We start from the raw sequence: 27,994 nt of genomic DNA, 5'->3' as shown, positions 1-27,994 counted from the left end.
CTTTGCAATCCCCCCCCCCCAAAAAAGCTCAACAACTCTGAGCCATCTCCCCCCATCTTCTTAATTTTGAGTCCCCCAAAATAGGGGGCGTCTTATACGTGGGAGTGTCCAATAGACAGAAAAGCACAGTAATTTGGCCCTAAGAAACAAGCAAATAAAAGTGGTGGAATTTACAGAAACCTTTAGAAAGCAGGCAACTAAATGAGCAGCGCAAAATATATGCGATTGCCATAAAGCATTGCTACCCCAGCCCCGAGTGCTTAATTGCTTCCAAACTATTCAGATGCTACTAATACGACGCATTAAGCAGATGCCTGAGATTTCAGTAGAATGTCCTTAATTCTGCCATATACATATATATCATATGGAAATTTACTACCATGGCAGCTGGCCGGGTAAAATGGGAGCCTTCTGCTAAAAGACATATCGCCTTCTTCCAAAAATGCAGGCACTGTGAACGTGTGTGGCTGCGTGTGGGCATGTGTGTACGGTAATAGCTGTTTGACAGTGGAAGGTGACAGACTCTTTCCTTTAAACAGAGGTTAGGTGTCCATCTGTCAGGGATTATTCAGCTGTGATTCCTGCATTGGAGGGCATAGCCTGGATCAGTGTTTCCCAACCTTTTCCCAACCGTGCCCCCCTTCCGACCTTGTTTCCTTTATGTGCCCCCCTTGGGCATAGCCAAGGGGGACAGATCCCCCCCAAATAAGCAAAAATCAGTACAAATATTATCTGAGGTTCTGCCCCCCTAACAAAAGCTTGCACCCCTAAGAAAACCCCTGGCTATGCCCACGCTCCCCCTGATCCTACCAGTAGAAAGGTAGCTATTTAAATATTTTGTTTGTAAATAGAACATGTTTCATTTATAATTTTTATAATTTATACAAAATACAACTACATAAAATGATAGGAACATAATGAAATATTGTTGAAGCAGAAAATCATAGATTCAGGGAGCTGGAACATACTGAAGAGTCATCTTTCTAGTGCAGGCGTAGGCAAACTCGGCCCTCCAGATGTTTTGGGACTACAACTCCCATCATCCCTAGCTAACAGGACCAGTGGTCAGGGATGCTGGGAGTTGTAGTCCCAAAACATCTGGAGGGCCAAGTTTGCCTATGCCTGTTCTAGTGCAACCCCCTGCAATGTAGGAAACTCAGCTAAAGCATCCATGACAGATGGTCATCCTGTGAGCATTAAACACCTGTTTGCAGATAGTAAACTCAGTCCTTTACAGCAGAATGCAGCAGAAGCAACTGTGGTTGGAATAGTAACATCAAAGGTTTTATTTATAAAGCAAATAACAAAACAACAAGACGACTCTCACATCCATCTTCTTCTTTGGCAGAGGAGCAGAGAGATAGCAAAGAGAGAGAGAGGAGACATTTAAATAGTTCCCATACTCGTATACATCAATTAAGTAATTAAAGGTAGCCCGCAACATTATGCAATGTGAGAATGAGACATTACAATACTAACACATCCAACCTCTGCTTAGAAACATCCAAGGAAGGAGAGACCAGAACCTCATGAGGGAGATCCATCTTCCATGTATTATAAAAAGTAAACAACACTTATTCGACCCCAGTTATTTGACACAGAGGGGGAAACCTACAGATACAGTCCAAAAGGTGCAGAGGGAGTTTTGTATATATGGGAGAATTTTAAAAAGCAAGAGGTCCTCACTGACCTGGTGCAAAAAGATCTTGTCATCCGGAGGAGCCCTGGCTGCCTAGATAAAACACTATTGCCCCACAAACCCTTACCTGGGAGTAAGGCCCACTGAACTCACTGCAACTTTCTTCTGAGTAGACACTTTGTTATTTACTAGATGCAAGTCAGCAACACCAGTAAATTGGCTAGGGTAAAGTATGCATAAAAATGCATGTATCCGTGAAAATAGCATGCAAATAACATGCAAAAATGCATTGTAGTAGTTTTGCTTTGCAAAACTCTGTATATTAAGAGAAATTCACAGTAAAATGCTGCTGAATTTTCATGAGGAGTTTTTTTTTTTTCCTTAATGCAAATGGATGTGGAGAACTGTATGTAAGAGTGGAAAAATAATAAGCAGAGAGAAATTGGATTTGACAGATTCACCATTCCCTGGCTGACCATTCCTATGAACTTAGCAGCATAAAGAGGAGACAGGTGATAGGTCAGTGGGAGAACACATGCTTGCACACAGATGTTCCCAGGTTCAGTCTTCTGGCTATCTCCAATTAAATCAGCCTTCTCCAACTTGCTGCCCTCCAGATATTTTGGATTACATTTCCCATCATCTTGAGTGTTGGTCATAGTTGTTGGGACTCATTGAAATTCAAAGCAACTGAAGGGCACTAGGTTCATGTGACAAGATTGGGAAAACATCTGCTTGGAGAGCTTTTGGCACCTGGGATAGACTGTGCTTTGCTAGATCTACCCATGGCTTGACTCAAAACAGCTTCAGGTGTTGCATGGAACCACACTTCAGAAGTAGAGCAGAACGTTTGCTTGCATGATGTCCCATGTGCAATCCTTCCCAACTAAAAAGATCTTGAGCCACAGGGCTATTGCAAGTCAGAGTGGACAGCCCTGGATTCCATGGACCAATGATTTCATAGAGTCATAGAACTGTCGAGGCATCCTGTCCACAGCCACCTCTGGGTGGGCTTGAACCCCAAACCTTCTTGTTGACACACTGACCCATTGTGCCCCCGGGGGTTCCTTAGTAAATGACGGCTTCATGTGTACATAATATGCCTTTCAGTGTATTTCAGTGCCTCCGAGAACCTGGCCTCATACATTTACTAAATGGTTTTTCTTGACAAACCTGCAACTTACGTGAAACCAGGACTGTTTTTATTAGCGATATTGTTTTTGATAGGAGTAAACTACAGCCTTGGCTGCCGGTGCCTAGTGAGCTGAGCCAACAATCCTGAATTCATGTGTAATTATACCGCAGGAATAGCAGCAGCCACACAAAGCGTCGCTTAGAAAGATAGCAATTGGTTCGACATACAGCTCCCAAATCTAAATGTTTATTTCTTCTCGCTCAAACACCGGTATATACACAAGAGTGCTGTTTGTGCTCACATCTACACAATTAGAGCGTAATTCTTTCTTGGTATTATGGTTACAGTATTTGGAGAAGTTTGTTTAAATATATATATGTATGTAATGAGTGCTTCATCAGCCACCAATTTTCTCCAATTCAAACTGTTGACAAGGTATTTACATAAGATACTGAGATATGGAGGGAGGGAAAAGACTGTTGGTGGGATGAGATGCCGGGTCTTTCTCAGTTTTATTCCATAACGTAAGAGGAATGGATTCTTTGTTCCAGACAGCAAAAACATTAATAAAAACTATTCATATCTAATCCGTTTACACAAGCAAGGTATGAACACTATTATTTACTTTATCTGCCTTAAAGGCTAGTCTGTTCAACTTCTTTTCTTGCAAAACATTTTTTTATATTTAGGTCTGAGTCACAAACGTTTGCCTGTTGTTGGGAGAATTTGGACGTAGCGCCAGACCAGGGGTAGCCAATGTTGTGCCCTCCAAACGTTGTTGGACACCATTACAAAACAGCCCCAGCCAGCATATTTTGGCCAGTAGCCAAGGATGGTGACAGTTGCATTCCAGCAACATTTGGAGGGCCACAGGCTCCCCATCTTTCCCCTCCCAGTCATGTATAAAATGGGGTGGTAGAAAGGAAGCATGGGTGAGGGGAGGTGAATCCTAAACAGTTTAGGACAGGCATTCCCAACCTGCGGCCCTCCAGATGTTTTGGACTACAATTCCCATCATCCCTGACCACTGGTCCTGTTAGCTAGGGATCATGGGAGTTGTAGGCCAAAACATCTGGAGGGCCGCAGGTTGGGGATGCCTGGTTTAGGACCACAGCATATGGAAAGACCTTCCCCTCTTCTTCTGTATGAACTCTCCCACAATGTTTTTGGATTGCTTCTCAGGGGCACCCCATCTTTGGAGGTTCATATGGAAGAAGGTGTGCTCCTTTCTGATGACATGTCCCTAAACTATTTAGGGTTTAGCTCCCCTCTGCCATGTGACCCTTCTGCCTCTCCACTTTATACATCATTGCAGAAAAGGTGGGCTTAAATCAAGGGATGAGGAACTTGTGTTACTCCAGAGGCTGTTGGATTATAACTCACAATTATCCATGGCCAGTGGCCAATGGATGCTGGCTTGGTCATCCACCCTTCCCTTCTCCTCTTCTGTGGCAGCTGTGAATTCAGAAGCTTTTGCTTTCAGTTTTGCTTAACCACAGCTTGTGCTGCCTGAACCAACCAACTGTGGGTGGCGTTAAGAATCACTTGTTTGAAATAAGTCGATTTTCTGATACAAAGCATCATTGGCTTTGAAATTGACTTTAAGGTTTGGATGACATGCTGAAACTGGAATTAATGAAAAGAGAGAAGCAAACATTTCTGAGCTCCTCGAAGCTATGTTGGAGAGGAGGAGGAGAAGAAAGCGCGCATGAACCCATGAGTCATTGTCACACTGAGCAATGGTTTTCTGCCTCTTTCACAACAATCAGGAAGTGTTCAGTGACTACTGAACATATTCAGTCAACACTGAGCCGATTTATTTGTCCATAAACACCCCTTATAGGTGCCTCCTCACCAAGGATGTCCGCAAGCCTTGGAGTTCTACTGACTCTTCAGATGCCTTTCTCTTGTGCATGGGAGCTCTGGTTTTGGCTACGATACCAACAAAACAAACAAACAAACAAACACCAACCATAGAAAATAGAGGCAAATGTTTTTGCATTGTCCATCCAGAAAACTGTAGAACTACATTTACATATTTGTTTGAGTTTATATGTTTGTTTACATGTTTATATGACAATAACAGGTGACGTGTGGGTGACAGGCATGTGTCCTTAGGTGGGAAGCCATAACAACAACAACAACAACAACAACAACAACAACTTATTATTTGTACCCCGCCCATCTGGCTGGGCTTCCCCAGCCACTCTGGGCAGCTTCCAAAAAATATTAAAATACTGTAATACATCAAACATTAAAAGCTTCCCTAAACAGAGCTGCCTTCAGATGTCTTCTAAAAGTCTGGTAGTAGTTGTTCTCTTTGACATCTGGTGGGAGGGTGTTTATTATTAGTGAAGGCTGGTCAATTTGGGTGAACAGGGCACAGTTCCACTGGCCTCATTCTGCCCTCAGCTAGCTCCCACCTGCCTACCTTCTTAATCACAACCAGTCTAGGGTGCAGGAGAGCTTCCTCCTCCTCCTTGGTCTTCTTGTTGTATTTGGAGGAGAGGATGGAGACAAAGCTAAAATTAGTTGGCTCTGCCTGTCGTTGGCTGTGGTTGCACCTACTGTTGCCTTGAGCCCCAGCAGTCCCAATGGAATGGTCCCTACTGCTCACAACCCATGCATGGGTGCTTATGGGTGCATTTCTGTCATTTAAACTAGATGCATTTGTTACATTAGACACAGAATAAAATCTAGGAAATGCAGTGCAAGGCCCATGATTTCCTGAAAGTTTTGAGCATCAGCTGGAATAGCTCCCATTATAATATAACTACATTGCAAGCTTTGTGGGACACATCCCATAGACAGTATATATTTCAAATGAGGCATAATTGGCAGCCCCGAACAATTTAAAAGTGCTGGCTAAATAATGAAAGGGAATCCACTTTTCTAGCTAATTATTTAGATGGAGAGCAAGCGCCAGGATTCCAGTTAAATAATAACTGTCTATTATCCAACTTTCTTTGGATGGCTGCATAATGAAGATGTTTGTTTGCAAATTGTTATTCAGCAGAAAAGCTGTCATATCCTCCCCCCCCCCCCACTCTACAAGCAAGTTAACAGGATCTCCTGCCAAACGAGAGCTGGAATTCTAAATCTGGATGCTTAATAACCAAAGCTTTTTTATTCATGACTCGTGTGTTGCTGAGCAGTCAGAATGAGACTCTGTAGGATTACTCCAGAGTATCTGTGTAAGGGATTTCAGTCTTCAGTGGTAACTCCGGAAGCTCGTGCTTATTAGGACTGGTAAGACTGAAGGTAGGGAGGCCAGCAGCAGGAGGAGCCAGAGCCACAGATAGGCAGAGCTACAGCCAATGATAGATGCAGCCAACTAATTCTTATTTTAGCGCCATTCTCCTTCCTGCTATGCTTATATAAAGGCAATGCTAAGATGAAGGGGGAGATGGTGGCTGACAGAAAGTGCCACTCCCTAGATGGGTTGTAAGTTAGGAGGCAGGCAGCTGGTGTCTGGCTGTGGGAAGCCTAGGCTGGTTGGGCAGTGCCCCACTTGCCTTAACAGACCAACTTCCTTTTTCAAATAAAAAATAAAATCACCTTTATGATACATCAATTAATGTCAATTTACATATAACTTATAACTATTCAACTTAGACAATACTTATAATACAAACAAAACACATTATCACAATAGTTTTTAAGGTATTCTTACATTATCCAATCTTTATAAACTTTCTGTTCAGTGGTACCTCGGGTTAAGAACTTAATTCGTTCTGGAGGTCTGTTCTTAACCTGAAACTGTTCTTAACTTGAGGTACCACTTTAGCTTATGGGGCCTCCCACTGCCACCGCGTGATTTCTGTTATCATCCTGAAGCAAAGTTCTTAACCCAAGGTACTATTTCTGGGTTAGCGGAGTTTGTAACCTGAAGTGTCTGTAACCCGAGGTACCACTGTACTGAGTTTCTTCTTAGTCTCCCTGTCATCCTAGTGAGTTGTAAATATTCTATCATTTTGGCTTGCCAGTCAGTTTTTGTGGGGATGTTATCACTTTTCCAATTCTTTGCTACCAAAATCCTAGTTGCTGTGGTTGGGATAAAGAGAGGTCTAAAATTTCTCTTAATTTCCATGGACATAATTCCTAGTAGGAAGGCCTCAGGTTTTTTTGTGTGTGAATGAGAGTTTGAATATCTTTTTAAGTTCATTATATATGCTATCCCAAAATTTTCTTATTCTCTTACATTCCCACCACATGTGCATGAAAGTACCTACCCCATTTTTACACCTCCAAAAAACCTCTGAACTGTTCTTATACATCTTGGCCAATTGGGCCGGGGTTAGGTACCATCTCTTAACAGACCATCTTCCACTGAGTGGCAGAGAATGTGACACTGAGTTCATCCTAAGGATGAGGCAGAATTGAGCTTGGGGAGGGGATACTTTGGTTATTGCACCTTAATTGTTCACTTTGGTTTAATACCCCACTCATAGGAGCCAACTCCTAGGGACCGAGGGGTTTACGCCCCCCAATAAAATAATTGAGGGGGCAGCCCCCCCAAGTTGATGGACATTGCTTTGTGTGCACCTTGTCATGTGATTGATTATGCAGGACAGGGCTTACATGCGCCCCCAGTATTTTATTCAAGATGGCACCCCTGAACCCACTCCTAGGTGTCTTAGTAGACCACAACCTTAACATGAGTCAACAACATGCAGCAGCAAAAAAGAAAAGAAAAGCTAATGCTATTCTAGGCTGCATAAACAGAAGTATAATGTCCCAATCAAGGGAAGTTATAAAGGTAAAGGTAAAGGGGCTTCTGTAAACAGTGTGCAAAAGAGATTAAAAGCATCTCCGCACTGTACTTTGGATGTGCATGCCTATTCCTAGCAGGGTACAGGTGTGCACAGCCAAACTGAGAAGGACTGAATGCTCCACTCACCAGCTGGTAGGAGGGTGTAGTTTTCTTTTTAATGGCCTCTCAGGACAAATTCAGCCCCCTGGCAAACCATGATTGGCTTGTGGGCCATAGGTTCTTCAGCCCTGCCCTATGTGGTAAAGTGACACAATGTTGAACCACATGGACCTTTTTAGTCCACAATTGAGCCCGGGCTGGTGATTCTTCTTCCATCCTTTATCCTGGTGCTGTTCAAACACTCTGCAGATGTTGTGTAACTTTGGCTGAAACAGAGCCAGTGTTTCCTCCTCTTCGTCTTTGTTTTTACTGACTAGCTGTTGAGAAGCTTGGGGCCTTTCTTTTCTTTTCTTTTCTGACAGCCTGTGTGCCTTTTGATCAGCCTCCTCCAAGTGGCAAAGTTTTATTTTCCTCACCTGTGACTCCAGAGATCTTGGCAGCTGCTCATTTTGTTCCTTCTCTCATTGTCAAGTCTTTTCAAGATGACTTGGATTTCTGTCGAGAGTTTTCTTTTCATTGCTCAACTGCTTCTGCTGGGCCTTAACTTCAAACCCAGTGTGGCTTCTCTGAAGACTTACATTCCCTCCTCCCTCTCTGCTCATTTTAAAATGATCTCATATGCTTTCAGCACCAAAAGGGGTCTTCCCAGGTTCACAGCTTGGAGTATGTGAGACTTTTGTTCACTGACAAAATTGCCAGAAAAAATATTATCTGTAACCAAGCAGCCTAAGTATTAAATACACTCAGAAATTTAAGAGATGCATGAGAGTCTCCAGGCTCCCCTTTACCTCCAGGCCAATGCGATGCTCACCAGATACTGTTGAACTAAAAGTCCAATCAGCCTCAGCTAGCATGGTCAATAAAGGTAAAGGGACCCCCAACCGTTAAGTCCAGTCATGGACAACTCTGGGGTTGCGGCGCTCATCTCGCTTTACTGGCTGGGGGAGCCGGCGTTTATTCGCAGACAGCTTCCGGGTCATGTGGCCAGCATGATTAAGCCACTTCTGGCAAACCAGAGCAGCACACTGAAACGCCGTTTACCTTCCCGCCAGAGCAGTACCTATTTATCTACTTGCACTTTGATGTGCTTTTGAACTGCTAGGTTGGCAGGAGCTGGGACTGAGCAACAGGAGCTCACCCCACGTCGCGAGGATTCGAACCACCAACCTTCTGATCGGCAAGCCCTAGGCTCTGTGGTTTAGACCACAGCGCCACCCGTGTCCCAATGGTCAATAGTCATGGATAATGGGAGCTGTAGTCCAAGAATATGTGGAAAGTTCCAGGTTGGGGAAGGATGATGTAGTAGATGATGTGAAGGATTTCTGAGTTAGCAAGCGTTGGGCCAGGGCCTCAGAACTAGGGATGGAGAAGAAATTCAACTGAGTTCACATTTAAAGGCAAACCTTATCCAATGTGTACTTTCTGGATCAAAACACAAACCAAAACATAGCCATCAAAATTTTGCACTTTTCTTAATTTTGCAAGGGAGCTTTCCAGTCAAGTAATGCATGTGCTAGATTATCCTGTGAACCTCCCTGAGACCTGTGGGTATAGGGTGGTGTAATAATAATAATAATAATAATAATAATAATAAGGCATATTAAATGCATATATTTGTAAAAATAGCTGTCAGCATGTAATATCAAAATGTAATTAAAGTGCAATAAAACATCAAAACAGAAATACTGAAATGTTGCCTGTGAACTGTTTACAATGCTTCAGATAGTGACTGAAGAGTCACTGACAGTGGAGGCAATATGGGCAAGATGAAGAAAATGCCTTCTAACAAGGCAGTTTCATGTGTTCCTTTCATGGCATTGTTAGAGGTCATCAATTCGATACTTACAAGCTCAAGGAGTGGTTCCCCCACCACACTTTCTTTAAGTAGCAAACTCTTCCCATGAAATATTGCTTGGCAAAAATAGTCCAATTCTTGGAACTCACATGGTCGTTTTGTTATCAGTGCTGTATCAGGAACAGAGCAGGTTTTGAGTTTTAAGCAGATATTTCCAATGTTTTATTGAAACATTGCAGGCGGGACGGTGGGGCGGAGGCACTTAACTGACCTCCCAGCATGCAAGTTACTGCTGCTTAGTGCAAGGAAGGACAGCACAGTTCAAATGAACCAGCGGCTGGACCTGATTGCTCCGCTGATGCTTTCGCACCACACCAGCCTCACTGCTGCCTCACCCCTCCCAGTAAGCTGCAATGACTCACCTGTTGGGAGGTCAATTAAGTAATTAAGTGCCTCTACCCCACCATGCCATCCATGACTGATGTTTTGAAAGGGATGTTTCCCACACTCCTCACAAATAATCTTGCCTATTTCTGTCTCCCTGAATCAATTCTTTATTTTCTCCTCTAGGTTAACATCGGCATTCTCATTGCAGTCACCAGAGTCATCTCAAGAATAAGTGCAGAAAACTATAAGGTGCACGGGGATGCTAATGCATTCAAGTAAGCCTCTTTTATTTATAGTGACTTATAACTCTTAAGTGGGTCTGAGCTTGGAGTGTGGTACCTAAGATCTAAAAGGGTCAGGAGTAAGGTTCTAGACTTCATGGATGCACCAAACAGAAAATCCAAAGAGTGGTCTCTCTACATAAAATTCTGTGGCAATTCTTCACTCAAAAGGGTGATGCACACATTGCATGAAGATTTTCAAAAGTGTTAAGTGTGCATCTAATCTCATATGAACGCTCTGTGCAGCTGTACACTATTGGGGTACCCTGCCAAAGATGAAACAGTCAGTTTCTGAGCATTGCAGACCTCTTTTTTGTTCAAGGTACATCCAGCAACGAAGTCCAGCAGTACAAATTTCATGTAGCATCAGCAACCGAGTGAAAGAAAGTCAACACTATCCTGATAAAAGATGTGCTGCTGGAGCATATGCTTTAAATCATACTTTCAGAAGAGCAATTTGTTGATTTAGATTACTTGCTCCTTTTTCAAGCAAGCAAGCAACTTTTCTGAGATTGGCGGAAAGATCTGGGCTAATGAAAGCTTGCTTAGTTATTGTATGCCTTTTCCAGAATCGAAGGGGAAACCAGTAAATATGTCTCTGTTAAGATCTATGTTCTAATTATTCTGTAATGAGTTTGAGGTATTGGAAAGGAAAATGATGGCTGATGCTTTATTTTGAAAAGCTGCAAACTGCATAGTCCTTTGAGAAATGAATGGTGATCAATGGCAACTCAGATTCCCCTCCACCCCACTTGAGCTGTGACAAAGTTGTAAGTTTCAATTTGTTATGGGAGACGTAGGTGTTTTCCTATGTGGATTGTCTTTTGTTGATTTGTGCTCAGGCTGCGATTTAGATTAGGGCAGGACTGGAACTGGTTAGACCTGGTTCTAGAACTGACTGTGAGGTCAGACTGAGGTTGATGAGACTGTCCTCCCTTCACCCTAATGGACTAGCCTCCCCTGAAAGACTTACCTAAATTTTATGAAAATTTCAGATTTTGGGGTGGCAGGGAGCAACTCTCTAACAATGAGGAGCAGCAGAAAAACTGGGGAGAAACTCTTTGCTAGTAAGACTCTTCCTGAAAGCTGCTGCTTGTCGGCTCCCTTCTCTACCAAGCCCTCAACCACGATGATCATATCATATCATCACATATTTTTGTTCCAGGGACTTGGGGGTGGAGTGTGATGGTTCATTGGCTGGCAGAATTTGTCTGGCAGTGAGTTGCAGCCCCACTATCCTCAAAAAGGAAATATCTCCAGAAATATGTTCCACCACCCACACACGTAACCACAAAGTTTGGGGAGGAGGCATATCAGCTTGGTCCTATGCATTCCCATAATTGGAGCATGCACACACAGACACAGAGGGGCTTCCTTCTGAGTAAACATTACAAATAACACTGTAAGTTACAAAGTTCTGTTTTCTATCAACCCATGGTCACCAAGGGATGTGTGGAAACGATTCCTTCCTTCTCTTTCATATGGCCATAAATACGAGCGACCCTGGAAGAAATTATGGGATGCTGCAAAGAGGTTTCATGTATAGATGCCCTCCATTTTTCTTAGAAACAAAGAACCTGTCAGACCTCCATCCAGATGGTTCAGTTCACTTGCCATTAGCCATGGCAGAAACTTGCAAGATTTATCAGGACTATTTATAGAGGAGTCCTAGGTTGATTGAACCTGCATGGCAGACTTTTTTGTGAGATGCAGAAAGAGGAGATCAGCACCTTGTGTCTCCTTGCTGAAAATATGTAGCACTACAGAGTGAGGAATAGGTGTTTATCTTCAATAGAACCAGAGTTTTGAAGACCAGAAAGGGACACAGAGCTCATCTAGTCCAATTTCTTAAAATGATATAGGAGTTAACATAAGGGTGCCATTCCTTCTCTGAGTCTTCTGTTAGTGAAATCCAAACACATTTCTTAAGAATGTAAGAATAAACAGCTGGTTCAGGCCAAAGGCCCACCTAGTCTAGCATCCTGTTCTCACAGTGGTGAACCAGATGCCTATGGGAAGCCTGCAAACAGGACCTGAGTGCAACAACACTCTCCCTATTTGTGATTCCCAACAACTCACATTCAGAAGCAAATTGCCTCCAGCAGTAGACGCAGTAACTATGGATCATGACTAGTAGCTATGGATAGTCTTACACTTCATTGATTTGTCTAATCTTCTGTTAAAGCCACCCAAGTTGGTGGCCATACCTGAAGAGACAACAACAACAACTTTTTTAATACACCACCCATGTGGCTGGGTTTTCCCAGCCACTCTGGGCAGCTCCCAACATCATATTAAAAACACAATAAAACATCAAATATTAAAAACTTCCCTAAACAGGGCTGCCTTCAGATAGTCAGATAGTTGTTTATTTCCTTGACATCTGATGGGAGGGTGTACCACAGGGAGGGCGCCACTACCGAGAAGGCCCTCTGCCTGGTTCCCTGTAACCTCAATTCTCACAGTGAGGGAATTGCCAGAAGGCCCTCAGAGCTGGACCTCAGTGTCTGGGCTGAACGATGGGGGTGGAGACGCTCCTTCAGGTATACTGGGCCGAGGCCATTTGTGGCTTTAAAGGTCAGCACCAACACTTTGAATTGTGCTCAGAAACGTGTGGTAGATAAATAAATACTACATCAGTACAGTAAAAACTGAATAGTATTTATTTATCTGTTCAGTTTTGACTCAACTGAACAGTCCGGTCCTTCAAACTTGCTATGGAAAGAGAATATTTCTACATGATTACTGTTGGCAAATAGCCCGCCATTCCCCCCCCCCAAAAAAAAAAACAAGCAGCAGCAGGGAGTGTCCCAGGGCTCTGGAAAACATACATGATGAAGTTAAGCATTTTTGTTCACTTTCTGCCAATAAATAAATATCAGAACCATGTCAGGGTTAAAGTAACCTACAGTTTTTGTACAATAAGGAACACAGCTCATGACTCCAGCTGGCAAGAACAAATATTGGTGGGCGTCCGTTGATTTGCCCAGATGCCTTGAGGGACCCCAGGAATGAGGTTTGTTGGCAGCAGAAGTGTGTATTTGCTGGAGGGGTCTTGTTTCTCATGGCAGCTGGCAATAACAAATAGATGCAATTGTTACCAGTAATTGTTACAGATTTTTCCATACGGTGCTGGCAAGCCGAGGTGTTATGTACTGAGTTGAATAGGATCCAAACTGTAGCAGTCTGATTGGTCCTAGAACAATAGGATCCAAAAGGCAGCAGTCTGATTGGTCCTAGAACAATAGGATTCAGAATGCAGCAGTCTGATTGGTCCTAGAACAATGCAGCAGTATGATTGGTTGGCAGGAACCACCCAATCCTGCTCCAGATAGAAGTGAATCCACAACCTGATTGGCTTACAGTAGAATTCCAGAATTAGCCAATCATGTGCAGCCCATTGTGTAAATAATGTATATAAAGCAGATACTGTGAGGGGACATTTATTCATTCCTCCTCACCACTATGAGCTGAATAAAGAGCATGAAATCACTTTGCGACTCTGAGTATATTTCACTGGCGACGAAGGTGGGATCCCGCTGAGCTGACTGCCACACACAGCACCGCAGCACCGCCAACTGCCGCACCGCTGCCTCGCACCGTGTATCCAGGCTTCAGCTCCGGGGCACAAGGAACTCAGAATGGCAGCCAACAGCAGCTTCTCGCCATTCAACCCAGCATCTGGAGACTGGGAAGCGTACGCCTCCCGTTTCACCTTCCTCCTAGAAGCCAAAGGGGTCACCGACGAAGAAGACGCCAAGAAGAGGGCGATATTCTTCAGCGTCTGCGGAGAGGAGACGTTTGAAATCGCCCGGGCTCTCCTTGCGCCTGAAGACGTCGCTACTGTTCCATACAAAACAATAATGGAACAGCTGAAGGGGCACTTTTCGCCGCAGCCCTCAGTGGTGGCTCGTCGAAATGCCTTCTACGCAAAGCGGCAAGCCCCTGGGGAAACCATAACTGGGTTTGTGACCTCTCTCCGCCAAGCCGCCCGGTTCTGCAACTTCTCAGAGCTGGAGAACATGCTTCGTGACCGCCTCGTCGGTGGCCTGAAGGATGAGAAGCTGCAACGACGAAAAGAGGGACCTAACGTTCCAGGTCGCTCTGGAGGAGGCCCTGGCAACAGAAGCTGCCGAGAGGTCGACCCAAGAGGCACGGCCGAGCCTGCCATCCCAACCGAGGGTCCACCATGAAGACCTCACCGACGACTCAGGATCCGACAGGGAGGAGGTGCACCGAGTACAGCAGCGCACTCAAGCAGCGCACAGACCACAGCTGCCTCGACGAGAAGGAGGGAACTGCGCAAGCTGCGGGGAGAGTCACGAGAGGAGGACCTGCCGTTTCCGCAACGCAGAGTGCAGGCAGTGCAGAAAATCGGGACACATCGCCCGGGTGTGTCGGGCTCGGCCCACCCGACACCAGGCATCAGATGACCAATCCAAGAGCCCCAGGTCCCGGGGCCCAACGCACCAAGGCAACTCGACGGAGCTCACGGACTTCCAGGTATACCAGTTGCCCCACCCCAACGTAGAGAAAATTTATGTAGAGGTACAGATAGAGGGGGCCCCATGCCGCATGGAGCTTGACACGGGTTCAACTCTATCCATAATCTCGGCAAGGACCTTAAGGAAACTGTGTCCCACTGGGGGTCCCAAACTCAGGCCGGCCCCATTCACCCTCCGGGACTTCCAGAAACGTAAGGTCCCCACAATGGGGGTGGGGACCTTCAGGGTGCAATACCGAGGGCGGACGCGGCAACTGGACTTGCTTGTGGTCAAGGGCCCCTACATTAGCTTACTGGGATTGGCATGGTTTGGACCACTGGGGCTAGCTGTCACCGGGGTGAACCACACTAGCTTACAAGTGGACGTGGACGCCATATGCAAGGAATTTCCAGGGGTTTTCGATGGGAAATTGGGACAGTATACGGGCCCCCCCATTGCGCTACAGCTTGACCCCGCAGTACGACCGGTCAGGCTCAAGGCCCGCCGGGTCCCGTTCGCCTTGAAACCCCGTATAGACGAGGAATTGGACCGACTCGTAGAGCAAGGAGTGCTGGAGCCGGTGCCTAATGCTCCCTGGGAAACCCCAATCGTCACACCCGTCAAGCCTAATGGTTCGGTCCGCATCTGCGCAGACTACAAATGTACCATAAACAAGGCCCTCACGGCCCACGCATACCCAGTGTCAGTGGTCAGCCATGTCCTTGCCACCCTGGCTGGGTCGAAAATTTTTGGCAAGCTGGACTTGGCCCAAGCATATCAACAGCTGCCAGTAGATGAGGCCACAGCAGAGGCACAGACGATTGTGACGCACAGAGGAGCGTTCAGGGTAAAGCGGCTGCAATTCGGTGTCAGCGTGGCACCAGGCATATTCCAGAATATAATGGACTCTCTCCTTAAAGGGATTCCTGGCGTCACCCCCTTCTTCGATGATGTGTTGATTGCCGGCCCCACACCAGAGGAGTTTGAGGACCGCCTCCGCACCGTTCTGCACCGTTTCCAGACGGCGGGTCTCAAGGTGAAGCGGGAAAAATGTCTACTAGGAGTGCCTCAGGTGGACTTTCTGGGATTTATGGTGGACGCAGAAGGGGTCCACCCGACTGGGGACAAGGTACGGGCCATTTGTGATGCCCCAGCGCCCAAGAGCAAGACTGAACTTCAGGCCTTCTTGGGACTATTGAACTTTTACCATTCCTTCCTTCCCCACAAGGCGGCGGTAGCGGAGCCCCTACACAGACTCCTGGACAAGCGGGCCCCTTGGGTGTGGGGCCAGCGCCAGGAGGCCGCATTCCAGGCAGTCAAGGACTTGCTTGTCTCAAACTCGGTCTTGGCACACTTCGACGAGAGGCTGCCGGTGGTGCTAGCATGCGACGCCTCACCCTATGGCATTGGAGCTGTCCTGGGGCACCAACTCCCGGATGGAAGAGAGGTACCGGTGGCGTACTTTTCCCAGACACTCAACACAACCGAGCGGAACTACTCGCAAATCGACAAGGAGGGTCTGGCAATCGTAAAGGGAGTAAAAAAATTCCATGATTTCTTGTACGGGCGGCCCTTCACCGTGGTGACTGACCACAAGCCGTTGCTTGGCTTGTTTGCCCCCGAAAAGCAGACCCCCCAAGTGCTGTCTCCTCGCGTCCTCAGGTGGTCAATTTTCCTTGCCAGCTACCAGTATGCACTGATTCACCGACCTGGGAAGGCGATGGGCCATGCGGACGCCCTCAGCAGGCTACCACTACCGGAAACAGGCCCTGACCCAGCACCTGCACAAGAGGTTATGAGCCTGGAGCTGCTTCCCGACCGCCCCATTCAGGCACAAGAAGTTGCACACCATTCCAAGAAAGATAGGGTCATCTCCCGGGTCCTGGACTGGGTGTGGAGGGGGTGGCCCAGCAGCAGCCCCGGGCCAGAATTCGCCGGCTACACAACCCGCAAACATGAACTGTCGGCCCACAAGGGGTGCCTGTTATGGGGAAGCAGAGTCGTTGTTCCCCAGCCCCTCTGCAAAAGGGTCCTCACAGCCCTACACGAGACACATCCAGGGGTAGTAAGAATGAAGGCCCTTGCCAGGAGTTATGTGTGGTGGCCGGGGATCGATGGAGAGATAGAGGCCTGGGTCAAACACTGCCAGGCCTGCCAAGAATCCCGCCCAGATCCCCCAAGGGCCCCAGTCCAGTCCTGGGAGTCCGCCCGAGCACCATGGTCACGCCTGCATGTGGATTTCGCTGGCCCCTTTCAGGGGAAAACATTCTTCATAGTGGTGGACTCCTACACCAAATGGCTGGAAGTCGCACTGGTACCGTCCACTTCCACGTCCGCAGCCATCCGGGTACTACGCAGGCTGTTTGCAACCCACGGGCTCCCTGACACTCTCGTCTCAGACAACGGGACTGCATTTACGTCAGGAGAATTCCAAACCTTCACAGCGCAGAACGCCATCCGCCACATCCGTTCGGCGCCGTTCCACCCTGCCACCAATGGCCAAGCAGAACGCATGGTGCGGACCACCAAGGACACCCTTCGCCGCATGACGCAAGGGGACTGGGAGTACCGCCTTGCCACATTCCTTCTAGCACAGCACAGCACCCCCAGCTCAACGACTGGCCGGAGCCCCGCTGAACTACTAATGGGTCGGCGCCTTGCAATCAGATTGGACCGCCTTCACCCCGATAGAGCTCAGGATGAGGTAGTGGTGGGGGAAGGCAGGAACCCCCGGACCTTCGAGGCCCAGGACCCAGTGTACGCAAAGAATTTTGGGGCAGGCCCAGCATGGGTACCCGCCACAATCACCAGGGTCACTGGCCCCGTGTCGTACGAGGTGCTAACGGATGGGGGGCAATGCTGGCGCCGCCACTGCGACCAGATACGGCGACGATTCCCGGGAGAAAACCAGGAGGAGGACAGGTCAGAGGAGTCCCAAGGGAACAGCGGGGCAGTGAGGCCCATAGAGCAGGAGGGGCCAGCAGGAGAGGCAGAATCAGTAAATACAGAGAGGACCCGTGAGGCCGAAAGGACACCGGAACCAGAACCACGACTGAGCGAGCCGGTTGCACCAGACCAAACAGCCGCATCACAGCCAGCATCCTTGGAACACGAGCCAGAACCCGGAGCCCGGACCAGGGAACACCCCAGGCCACAACGCACACGTAGGCCGCCGGCATACCTTGAGGACTATGAATGCGACCTCCCGGGCAGGACTGGAACTTAGAGGGGAGGGGTGTTATGTACTGAGTTGAATAGGATCCAAACTGTAGCAGTCTGATTGGTCCTAGAACAATAGGATCCAAAAGGCAGCAGTCTGATTGGTCCTAGAACAATAGGATTCAGAATGCAGCAGTCTGATTGGTCCTAGAACAATGCAGCAGTATGATTGGTTGGCAGGAACCACCCAATCCTGCTCCAGATAGAAGTGAATCCACAACCTGATTGGCTTACAGTAGAATTCCAGAATTAGCCAATCATGTGCAGCCCATTGTGTAAATAATGTATATAAAGCAGATACTGTGAGGGGACATTTATTCATTCCTCCTCACCACTATGAGCTGAATAAAGAGCATGAAATCACTTTGCGACTCTGAGTATATTTCACGAGCTCAGCGTGTTCATTCGATTAGCAGTGCCGGACAACATAAGCCTGGCCTTATATAGATGTTTACGGAAATGAACCTTTTCATCAGCTGTGACCAATTTAGCAAACTTTAATATCCCCACAGATCCAAATTTCAAATTTCTGCCTTCCAAATTCAGGAAGATCTCTCTCTCTGTCCTATCTATCTATCTATCTATCTATATCTATCTATCATCTATCTATCATCTATCTATCTATGTCTATGACAGTTGGCAGCAGAAAGATAAGTTGCCTTTCCCACTGTGACAGCATTGCTATAGAATGCCCCGTTTCTCATTTCCCCCCAGTCTTAAGTGCAGTTCTCCATATTTCAACATCAGTTGCGGATTTTGAAAGAAGAGTCCCCATGATACCTTTTCAATGCAAATGTATCCCAAGGTGCACATTTTTGCACATCAATTCCCCTAATAAAACACATTTTTATATGTTAGTTTCACCAATATTAACATTTTTATGCATACTTTAATATATGCATCTTTTTATACATAACTAGGCTGGAAATCTGCAGAAGTGGAAATTCTGAAGGATGTTTGTGTTTTGCTTCAGAAAGTGCAGTTCAGAAATACAAACTGAGTTGGATTTTTCCTTTATTCATGCACATCATGTAGCAGCAGTGATGATGATCTGGATCTTGCTAGTCAGGAATAGTTTGCAAATTTTTTGTGGGTGAGCCAGGTCTTGGCCCAGGCTCAGCGCACCCAACTTTGCATCCCATTTGTCCTTGCAGGCAGAGTCTCATTAATTGCCTCTCGATAAACTGCCAAGCCCAGATCTTATTGGATGTTTTCTCATCGCCTTGTTTGAAATGGTCTGATGGGCTGGAAAAATCGGTATCATTTATATAGCAAGCACAAGGCTCCCCAAATGAGAGTGGTTGTGCCCAGCCATGGAGAAAGCAATTAGAACATTTCTTGAGCTTCCTTCTCTCTCTCTCTCTCTCTCTCTCTCTCTCTCTCTCTCTCTCAAATTCTCTGTTCTCATTTTTTTAATGTTGCCCATTGGTTTGATGACTCTTGGTGTTTTACTTAGTAAAGTGTTGATTCACACAACACTCCTCAAGGGAAAGAATCATGTTTGTTTTGTTGAGATAAGAATGCTTCAGCCAATAGGCTTCTGAAAATGAGGGCAAGGGTAGGACAGGATTCATCTATCCTCATCTGAGAGGTGAGCTGTGTATGGTAGACCTCAGATCTCAAGTCAAGAATTCCATTTTTGAAAGCCCTCCAAGCATGGAAGCTTCCTCTGTGTCTCGGGTGGGGACTTCAAGTCTGGAGGTCAAATGTAGTTCTTGAGGCCTCCCCTTAAGCCATGCTCTCTTCCCAGATTGTATTCATCACCGGCCCTGCTCTGCACCAATCATAACCCTTGAATCTATTAGTAATCTAGACACCAAGCTGGAGGCAGCACAAGCAGAAGATGGGGATCCATGTCTGGGACAGGACTCAGTTGACTGTGGAATACAGGGAGACCATTGTGCTTGGGATGGTTGGACAAGGACTCCCAGAGGATTCCCCAAGACCACTAGGGCTTGTAGGGCCAGAGAGCCTGGACACCTTTCACTGAGCCTGAACAACCAGATACCTCCCACTTCACCAGCCTGGCAGTACCAGGAGTGAACCAGGAAGAAGTCTGTGGAATGATGGAGGAGTGCCTATCTTCAGACCAGATGTTGTTGTTGTTTAGTCGTTTAGTCGTCTCCGACTCTTCGTGACCCCATGGACCAGAGCACGCCAGGCACTCCTGTCTTCCACTGCCTCCTGCAGTTTGGTCAAACTCATGTTCGTAGCTTTCAGAACACTGTCCAACCATCTCGTTTCTTGGTAGGGATATTGGAGTGGTTTGCCGGTTCCTGCTCCAGGTGGATCACATTTGGTCAAAACTATGACCTGTCCATCTTGGGTGGCCCTGCACGGCATAGCTCATAACTTCTCTGAGTTATTCAAGCCCCTTCGCCATGGCAAGGCAGTGATCCATGGGGGAGTCAGACCAGATAGTGGCCCTTTAAGACTCTGAAATTCTCTCAAGCGGGTGGAGCCTGGAAAAGGTACCCTGCACCCAACCTTTTTCACAGCCAGTTGCTCCCTTGGAGTTGTCCACGGTCCAGCAGCCATTGACCAGTCTTGCCTACAGCCTCATTGCTTTCCCTGTGAGTTCCGGTATGGGACGAGAACATGACAGCACCCTTGTTGAAAGCTTTTGCTTGAATGTGCCCTTCAACTGTAATGGTGCCACATGCTTGTCTAGGTGAAGGATGCAGGAATGTGCGCCCAGGTGTGTAGAAAGATCTGACTTTTACATGACTGCCATGCACACAGTGGCCCCAGCCATCACTTGCAAGTGATATAAAAACAACCCCATCAAGGGAATGCAGAGTCTAGCTTCTGCTTGATCATTTCCCTCAACCTTTGAGTTCCTCAGTGCTAATTCTCCATGTAGTTGTTTAGTTGTGTCCGACTCTTCGTGACCCCATGGACCAGAGCATGCCAGGCACTTCTGTCTTCCACTGCCTCCCGCAGTTTGGTCAAACTCATGCTGGTAGCTTCAAGAACACTGTCCAACCATCTCGTCCTCTGTCGTCCCCTTCTCCTTGTGCCCTCCATCTTTCCCAGCATCAGGGTCTTTTCCAGGGAGTCTTCTCTTCACATGAGGTGGCCAAAGTATTGGAGCCTCAGCTTCAGGATCTGTCCTTCCAGTGAGCACTCAGGGCTGATTTCCTTCAGAATGGATAGGTTTAATCTTCTTGCAGTCCACGGGACTCTCCAGAGTCTCCTCCAGCACCATAATTCAAAAGCATCAATTCTTCGGAGATCAGCCTTCTTTATGGTCCAGCTTTCACTTCCATACATCACTACAGGGAAAACCATAGCTTTTACTATACGGACCTTTGTTGGCAAGGTGATGTCTCTACTTTTTAAGATGCTGTCTAGATTTGTCATTGCTTTTCTCCCAAGAAGCAGGCGTCTTTTAATTTCGTGACTGCTGTCACCATCTGCAGTGATCATGGAGCCCAAGAAAGTAAAATCTCTCACTGCCTCCATTTCTTCCCCTTCTATTTGCCAGGAGGTGATGGGACCAGTGGCCATGATCTTCATTCATAAGCAATAGCAAAAGTAAAGAACCTCACTGTCACCTCATTTCACTTGCCAGAGCATGTGAATCACTCTGGTGCTTCAGCCAATGTTGCCATCCCTTGTACTCTTTTTAAAAATTCTGTTTTATTTATGATTTTCAATTTTATACATTTCAATAATTTTACAGTCATTTTATCATTTCAAAACTTAATTCCCTTCCCCCCTTTCTGCAAATCCTACATGGACACAATGTACCTTAGGGAACAGATACCTTGGGCACACCATTATCATGCTTTCACCCTGCAGGTAATCTTCTCTAAGCACCTGACTGACTGATATTGGAAACTTTATTCTAGACTTTGGTCTCATTCAGCAAAGCAAGTGGTACTTTCTCATCTGCATAAATTGACTCCACTTGCCTGAACATGATTTCTACTGTTTCGAGAGAAGGATAAAAACGTCTCTTCTCACAGTTTGCCATAAAATCATAGACCTATAGAGCTGGAAAGAAATCCAAGAGCTGCCTCATCCAACCACCCGTAAAGCAGAAATCACATCTAAAGAATGCCCAGCAGATGGCCACCAAAATCAGTTTAAAAACCTCCAAGGAAGGAGAGCCCACCACCTTTTGAGGGAACCCATTCCACCGTTGAGCTGCTCTTACTGCCAAAAAGTTCTTCCTGGTGTTTATATGGAATCCTATGTCTTGTAACTTAAATCTATTCTTATGGGTCCTTAGTAGGAGAAAACCTAGCTTGTTTCATCCTCCATGTGAAAGCCCTTCAGAGATTTGAAGATGGTGATCATATGTCCTCTCAGACTCATGTTCTCCAGGCTAAACATACCCAACTCTCTCAACTGTTCCTCATATGGCTAGGCTTCCAGACCCTTGATCATCTTGGTCACCCTCCTTGGCACACATTTCATTTCATTTACTGTATTTCTATTTCACTTTTCACTCACATGAGCCACAAAGCACTTACATACAATAAATAGTAACACAGTAAAAGGTAAAGGTACCCCTGACCATTAGGTCCAGTCGTGGACGACTCTGGGGTTGCAGTGCTCATCTCGCTTTCAGGCCAAGGGAGCCGGCGTTTGTCCGCAGACAGCTTCTGGGTCATGTGGCCAGCATGACTAAGCCGCTTCTGGTGAACCAGAGCAGCACACGGAAATGCTGTTTACCTTCCCACCGGAGCAGTACCTATTTATCTACTTGCACTGTGTGCTTTTGAACTGCTAGGTTGGCAGGAGCAGGGACCGAGCAACGGGAGCTCATCCTGTCATGGGGATTCGAACTGCCGACCTTCCAATTGGCAAGCCCAAGAGGCTCTGTGGTTTAGACCACAGCACCACTTAGTAACACAGTAGAACATCACAATTGCAACATAAATTATATAAAATAATTAACAAATCATCAATACAGCTTGCCAACATTATTCTTAAATCATGGTGCCCAGAACTGGACACAGTTTTCCAGGTTTGGTCTGACCAAGGCAGAATAAAGCAGTGCTATGACTTCCCATGATCTGGACACTAGACTTCTGTTGAGGCAGCCTAGAATAGCTATAACTTTTTTTTTTTTTTGCATAGCATGTCTCTCTCTTTTTTAAAAAAATGATATTTATTGAGAATTTTAAAATTACAAAAAAAAGAGAAAAAGAAGGAAAAAACAAAGAAAAAACAAATAGCAGTTAAACAATACAAATCGATAAAAGTCAAAAACAAAAACAAAACACATAGCACATCAAAATCAAAAAGCAAAAATAAGCCACAAAAATTTAAAAACAGATCCAATATTCCCAAATCCTTAACTGTCATTACCTTATTTCATCGACCTCCTCACACCTCCCTTTTTTGTATTCTAGTTGTTAATTATCACAGCAAATCCTTTCCATTTTTCATAATATTCTGTCATTAAATTACCTTAATCTATTTTAACCTTATCTTACCATAAAAAACCCTAAAACTTAAAACTTAAATCTTCTTTATACCAATTTCTCATAACCATAGCATATTCTTACATAGTTCTTTTTAACATTTCTGCTAAAGCCAAATAATTTCGTTCCAACATTTTTCTAATACTCATTAATTTTACAAAACATTCCTAAGTAGAATTTTTAAAACTTTGTTCCAATCTTCATCCAACGTCTCTTCCTCCTGGTCCCGGGTTTTGTCAGTCCTTTCTATCCCATCCATCTAGTTCATTAACCTGGTAACCTTATGTCCGAGGCCCTTAAGTCTCTTCCATGTCCCTTCCGCAGATCTTCTTCATATTTATACTTGTACTTTACTTTGTCTTCTGCTCCTTTCACTCGTGGAGACTCCAGCTTGACAATATTTTTGTCCCTTCTCGACAGATCAGCCCCTTTTCCATAGTCCACACTGAACTCCATGTGGTATTTAAAAGCATGTTTCAAGGTCCCTCCAAAGTTGAGGACCCCCACAACTCCAAACTCCTCCCGGCCCAAAGCCAGACTTGAAAAGTCAAAACATCCCTGCATAGGGGGGTCTATCCAGCCCCCCATCTCCAAGCCAATCAAGACTCTATCTCTCCAAATCTGGCTTTTTCCAGGTTCATTCGTCAGATCCAACAACTCATGTTCCTGCTGGGCCACAGTTCCCTCCATCTCTGCCTCCCGAGGTCCGGCCGCAACCTCCTCCCTCACCTGATCTGTCAGAGCACCCTCCTGAATTGATTCCTGAGTGGGTTCTATATAGATACCCACTACCTGTCCAAAATTTCTGATCGCAACAGTCATCAAATCCGTCTTCTCATGTAACTGTTCCAATAAAGCACTTGTCTTGCAGAAAGCACGCACCAGAGCCTCCGAGTACATTGTTGTGCAAGGTCAAAGTCTAATCCAATGATCTTAATCTATTGCAGCTGCAAAGCTCCCCAGTTCAGATCTAATAACAGTTTCACAAGCTCCCTCTAGGGGAAGAACTTCTATTTGTATCCATCTCTCTCTTTTTTTTAAAGCAGATCTAACAACAAAGTTTCCTTTTTCAGATATTTTGTCAATATTTTGTTCCTTTTAGATGCGAAGGAGAACAATGGAATCACTATGTTTCTCTTAACTGTCTGTCAAAAAACGTTTGTCTATAGTCAATGAACTTCCCGAAAACGTCTGTCCTGACACCCCGCTCCCAGGTTCAAGACAGTGGAGAATTGCTTTTCTTTACACTCTCTTCTGCAGGTTTCCAGAAAAATTCCCCCCTCTTCCCCTGCTTCCAAAGGGGGTTCAGTAATTTTAGATGATGAAAGTTGATCCTTTACAGACGATTTTCTAAACTCTAGTTTGCCATGTCTTTGCTTTAATCTATCTACAAAAAGCGGAAGGCTGACTTCCTGTTTAGACCTTCCCGCTTCAGTGCCAAATTAAAAGAAATTTCTTAGTCCAATTTTCCGTTCTACTCACAGGTCGTTGTTTAAAGTCTAATTGTCCAAATTTAACCTACTCACGGGTAGTTGTTTTGTAGCCAGATTGTCACAGGAAAAAGGTAGCGCTCTCCGGTAACGGCTGTGCGGCTTCGCTCCACGGAAGAAGCAGTTGACTCACAGCACCGCGCCGCTTGCCCCGCTTAGCTCTGGAGCCCATAATTGGGTTCCTTTACAAATTGGGGGGGTGCGAAAGGTGCCTGCCGAGTCCCACGGTCACAGGCTTCACCCGCCTGTGATTTTTTAAAGGGTCCCCGCTTCGCCGTAGCGGAACAGACCCGATTTCCGTAGAGCCAGTCCCTCCGGATCAGAGGGAGTCCGCCATTACCGATGGCGCCACCCCGGAAGTGAATAGCTATAACTTTTTTTGCTGCTGCATCACACTGTTGATTGAGGTTCAGCTCTTACAATCAAAATTTTCTTCCTGGTGTTTACTGAGAATGTCATTTCTTGTCATTTTAATCCATTCGTTTGGGTTTTTTAAATATATTTTTTTAAATTAGTTTTCCAATATACTCCCCAATACTAGCCAAATTATAACAATAACAATTAATTCCCAAATTATACAATTATCAAGAGTGCCAATCAACTTCCAATTAATACATTTTAGTTTAAGTGGCTCCCTGCATGATGGTTTGGGTGCATTTCCGATCTTATACAACTGTGTTCCATAATCTTAATTAATGTCAGTTACATTTCAATTATAATAATCATCCCTTAGTCATCAGCAACATAATTAATGGTATCCATTCATGATGTTACAATATATAAATTTATAAAGCTTCAAGTGAGGAGCTCAAACTTATCTTTATTCTGCCCTGCGTATGGAAACTGTTATATCCTCCTGTCCATATGTGGTGTTGTCCTTTTCACTTCCCAGCAGTTGTTTTCTCCCATTGTGGCTTGGGACACGCAGAAAGCAAGCTTGCCATAACTTTTGTGTGGCAGCCCTTCAGATATTTGAAGATGTCTTACCATAGCGGCTTAGTCATGCTGGCCACATGACCACATGACCCGGAAGCTCCCTTGGCCAATTAAGCGAGATGAGCGCCGCAACCCCAGAGTCGGCCATGACTGGACCTAATGGCCAGGGGTCCCTTTACCTTTACCTATCATACCACCTCTCAGTCTTCTTGTCTCCAAGCTAAAAATTCCCAACTCCCTCAATTATTCCTCATAAGGCTTGGTTTCCAGACCAATATGGTGCTAAATGGCATAGCTGCCACGCATGATACATGGCAGCGGCGGTGGCAGCGGCAAACGTATTCTAATCTCTCTCCCTCATCAACAAAGTCTCATTTCCATTTTGCAGAAAGGAGCATTTATCCAGTAGGCAGAGTAGCTTGCCAAGCTGGGTCAGGTTTGGAGTTTGTATTTCCTGACAAATCCCTGAGGATGTGGAAGGAGCTGTGGAATTAGCAGAGAGGAAGATGTTCCTCGAGCCTGGCATACAAAGTGAGGAACGGTATACATACCATCCTGGATTGGAGAACACAGAGGAAAGACATTAAGCAAAGCATATTAAGCGCTGGCCATTAGCAAACCAGAACGCTAGTCACTGCTGATAGTGTTTTAGAGCTAATTAAATCCTTGGCTCATTGGACATGACAAAATACAAACACTGTTTGGGTCACACTTTATTAGACTCCGGAGAAAAAAATGCTCGGAGCAATATATATAGAGAGGTGTGTGTGTGTGTGTAAATGTGACGAGTGGGTGCAAAATAGACGGAGAGTGAGTGTGCCTGTTGCGAAAACCTTGGAGGCAGATGGAATGGTGAATCCCGAAAAGGCTGCTACCACCATTTAAAGGGGGGTGCTTGCCACAGTTCAACTCCCCTCCAAAGAAGACTCCAAGTGTTTTTGCCCTGGGGCAGACTTAGAAATGTTAGAATTCCTGCTCCATGATTGCAGTCATGGGATCTTTGTCTTTCACATGACGGTATATGTTTTGACTCCACAGAGTGGGATGTGATGGAGACAGGATGTTTGTGTTACTGTGTTCCGTGAAGTGGGACTATTGTCCTTTGTTCTTTTTCTTTTTGCTGTCTGATGCTAGAGAGAGAGGGAACCATGTTGCAGTGCTCAGTGTGTGTTTATATGTAAATAAAGTAGATTAGCCAAAATGCTGAGTTGCTGAGGTCTGCCACACAAGGTGCGCAAACTCTGCGGATCCCTAAGTGTGCCGATGTCTGTTGGCATCGGTCGCTGTGATGTTCGGGCAGAAGAAAGCTTTTGAAGCTCCTGAACGATCGACCAGGAGGGAGAGAACATGCCAGTCGGGCATGTGTCTCTGCCAGGGTCCTACTCAAGTGTAGGCTGAGCTCCTGACAAGAAATGCTCTATATGTGGAGATGAGCCCAGTCAGGCCTGGATTGGTGCCAGACTATTTCAGTGAGTTCCCCCTCAAACTCACTACCATTCTCATTTGCTGCATCTGCCCCCCTCTCCCTCTCTTTACAATATGGGCTGTTGCTAGCTGCCTGTTTCCGGGGGTGAGTAGGATTTAGGGGGCAACCCCAGGTTAGCTCTTGGGACTCTGCACACCCCAGCCATTTTCCTTACTGTAGGAAGTTTTGTTGGTTTAAACTACCTTTTAGTCTGGGCAAGTGAAATTTCAGGTCTGGTCAAGAAAACCTGAGGCATTATTGGGTCAAGGGCACCCTTAGGTTACCCAATGCTAGGTTGGCTTTGGGGGAATTGTGGGGTCCTTGGCATGGGTGACGGGGTGAATGTTGAACTGGCAGAGCCATGTGGCACTTCTCCTGTTCACTGACTTAAGGTTCTCGGGCAAAGTGGGAAAGTTCCTTCCAATCCTTTTGCCACGAGGCTACAGGAGGACCTATAGATGTGTCCAGGGGTGGTGAGGGACTTAGAATAATAGAATCTTAGCATTGGACCCCAAGGGTCATATAGCCTAGCCACTGTGATCCACGCGACGGTCACCTCCAGACTTGATTATTGTAACTCACTCTACGTGGAGCTGCCCTTGAGACTGACCCAGAAACTCCAGCGGGTGCAGAAGGCTGCGGCGAGACTCCTTATGGGGTCCTCGCCATGGGATCACATTCACCCGGTGCTATACCAGCTGCACTGGCTCCCAGTGGAGTACAGGATCGGTTTAAGGTGCTGGTTTAAACCTTTAAAGCCCTATACGGCCTAGGACCCTCATACCTACGGAACCGCCTCTCCTGGTATGTCCCACGAAGGACCTTACGGTCTGCAAATAAAAACATCTTGGA

General features: G+C 46.0%; 1 protein-coding gene across 2 annotated transcripts in view; it reads left to right on the top strand.

Annotated features, from left to right (window-relative positions):
- The window catches only part of ADGRD1 (adhesion G protein-coupled receptor D1), a 292,701-nt gene that overhangs the window by 228,083 nt on the left and 36,624 nt on the right, over window positions 1-27,994 (top strand). For both annotated transcript variants that reach the window (XM_080985113.1, XM_080985112.1), the window contains one exon: window positions 10,013-10,104. In XM_080985113.1, coding sequence (XP_080841239.1) covers window positions 10,013-10,104 — 92 coding nt within the window. The remainder of the gene's footprint in view (window positions 1-10,012; window positions 10,105-27,994) is intronic.

This window comes from Podarcis pityusensis (assembly GCF_964106645.2).
Source record: "Podarcis pityusensis genome assembly, chromosome: 16".
NCBI lineage: Eukaryota > Metazoa > Chordata > Lepidosauria > Squamata > Lacertidae > Podarcis > Podarcis pityusensis.
Note: the sequence above shows the minus strand (reverse complement) of the source record. Positions and strands in the feature narration are given on the sequence as shown.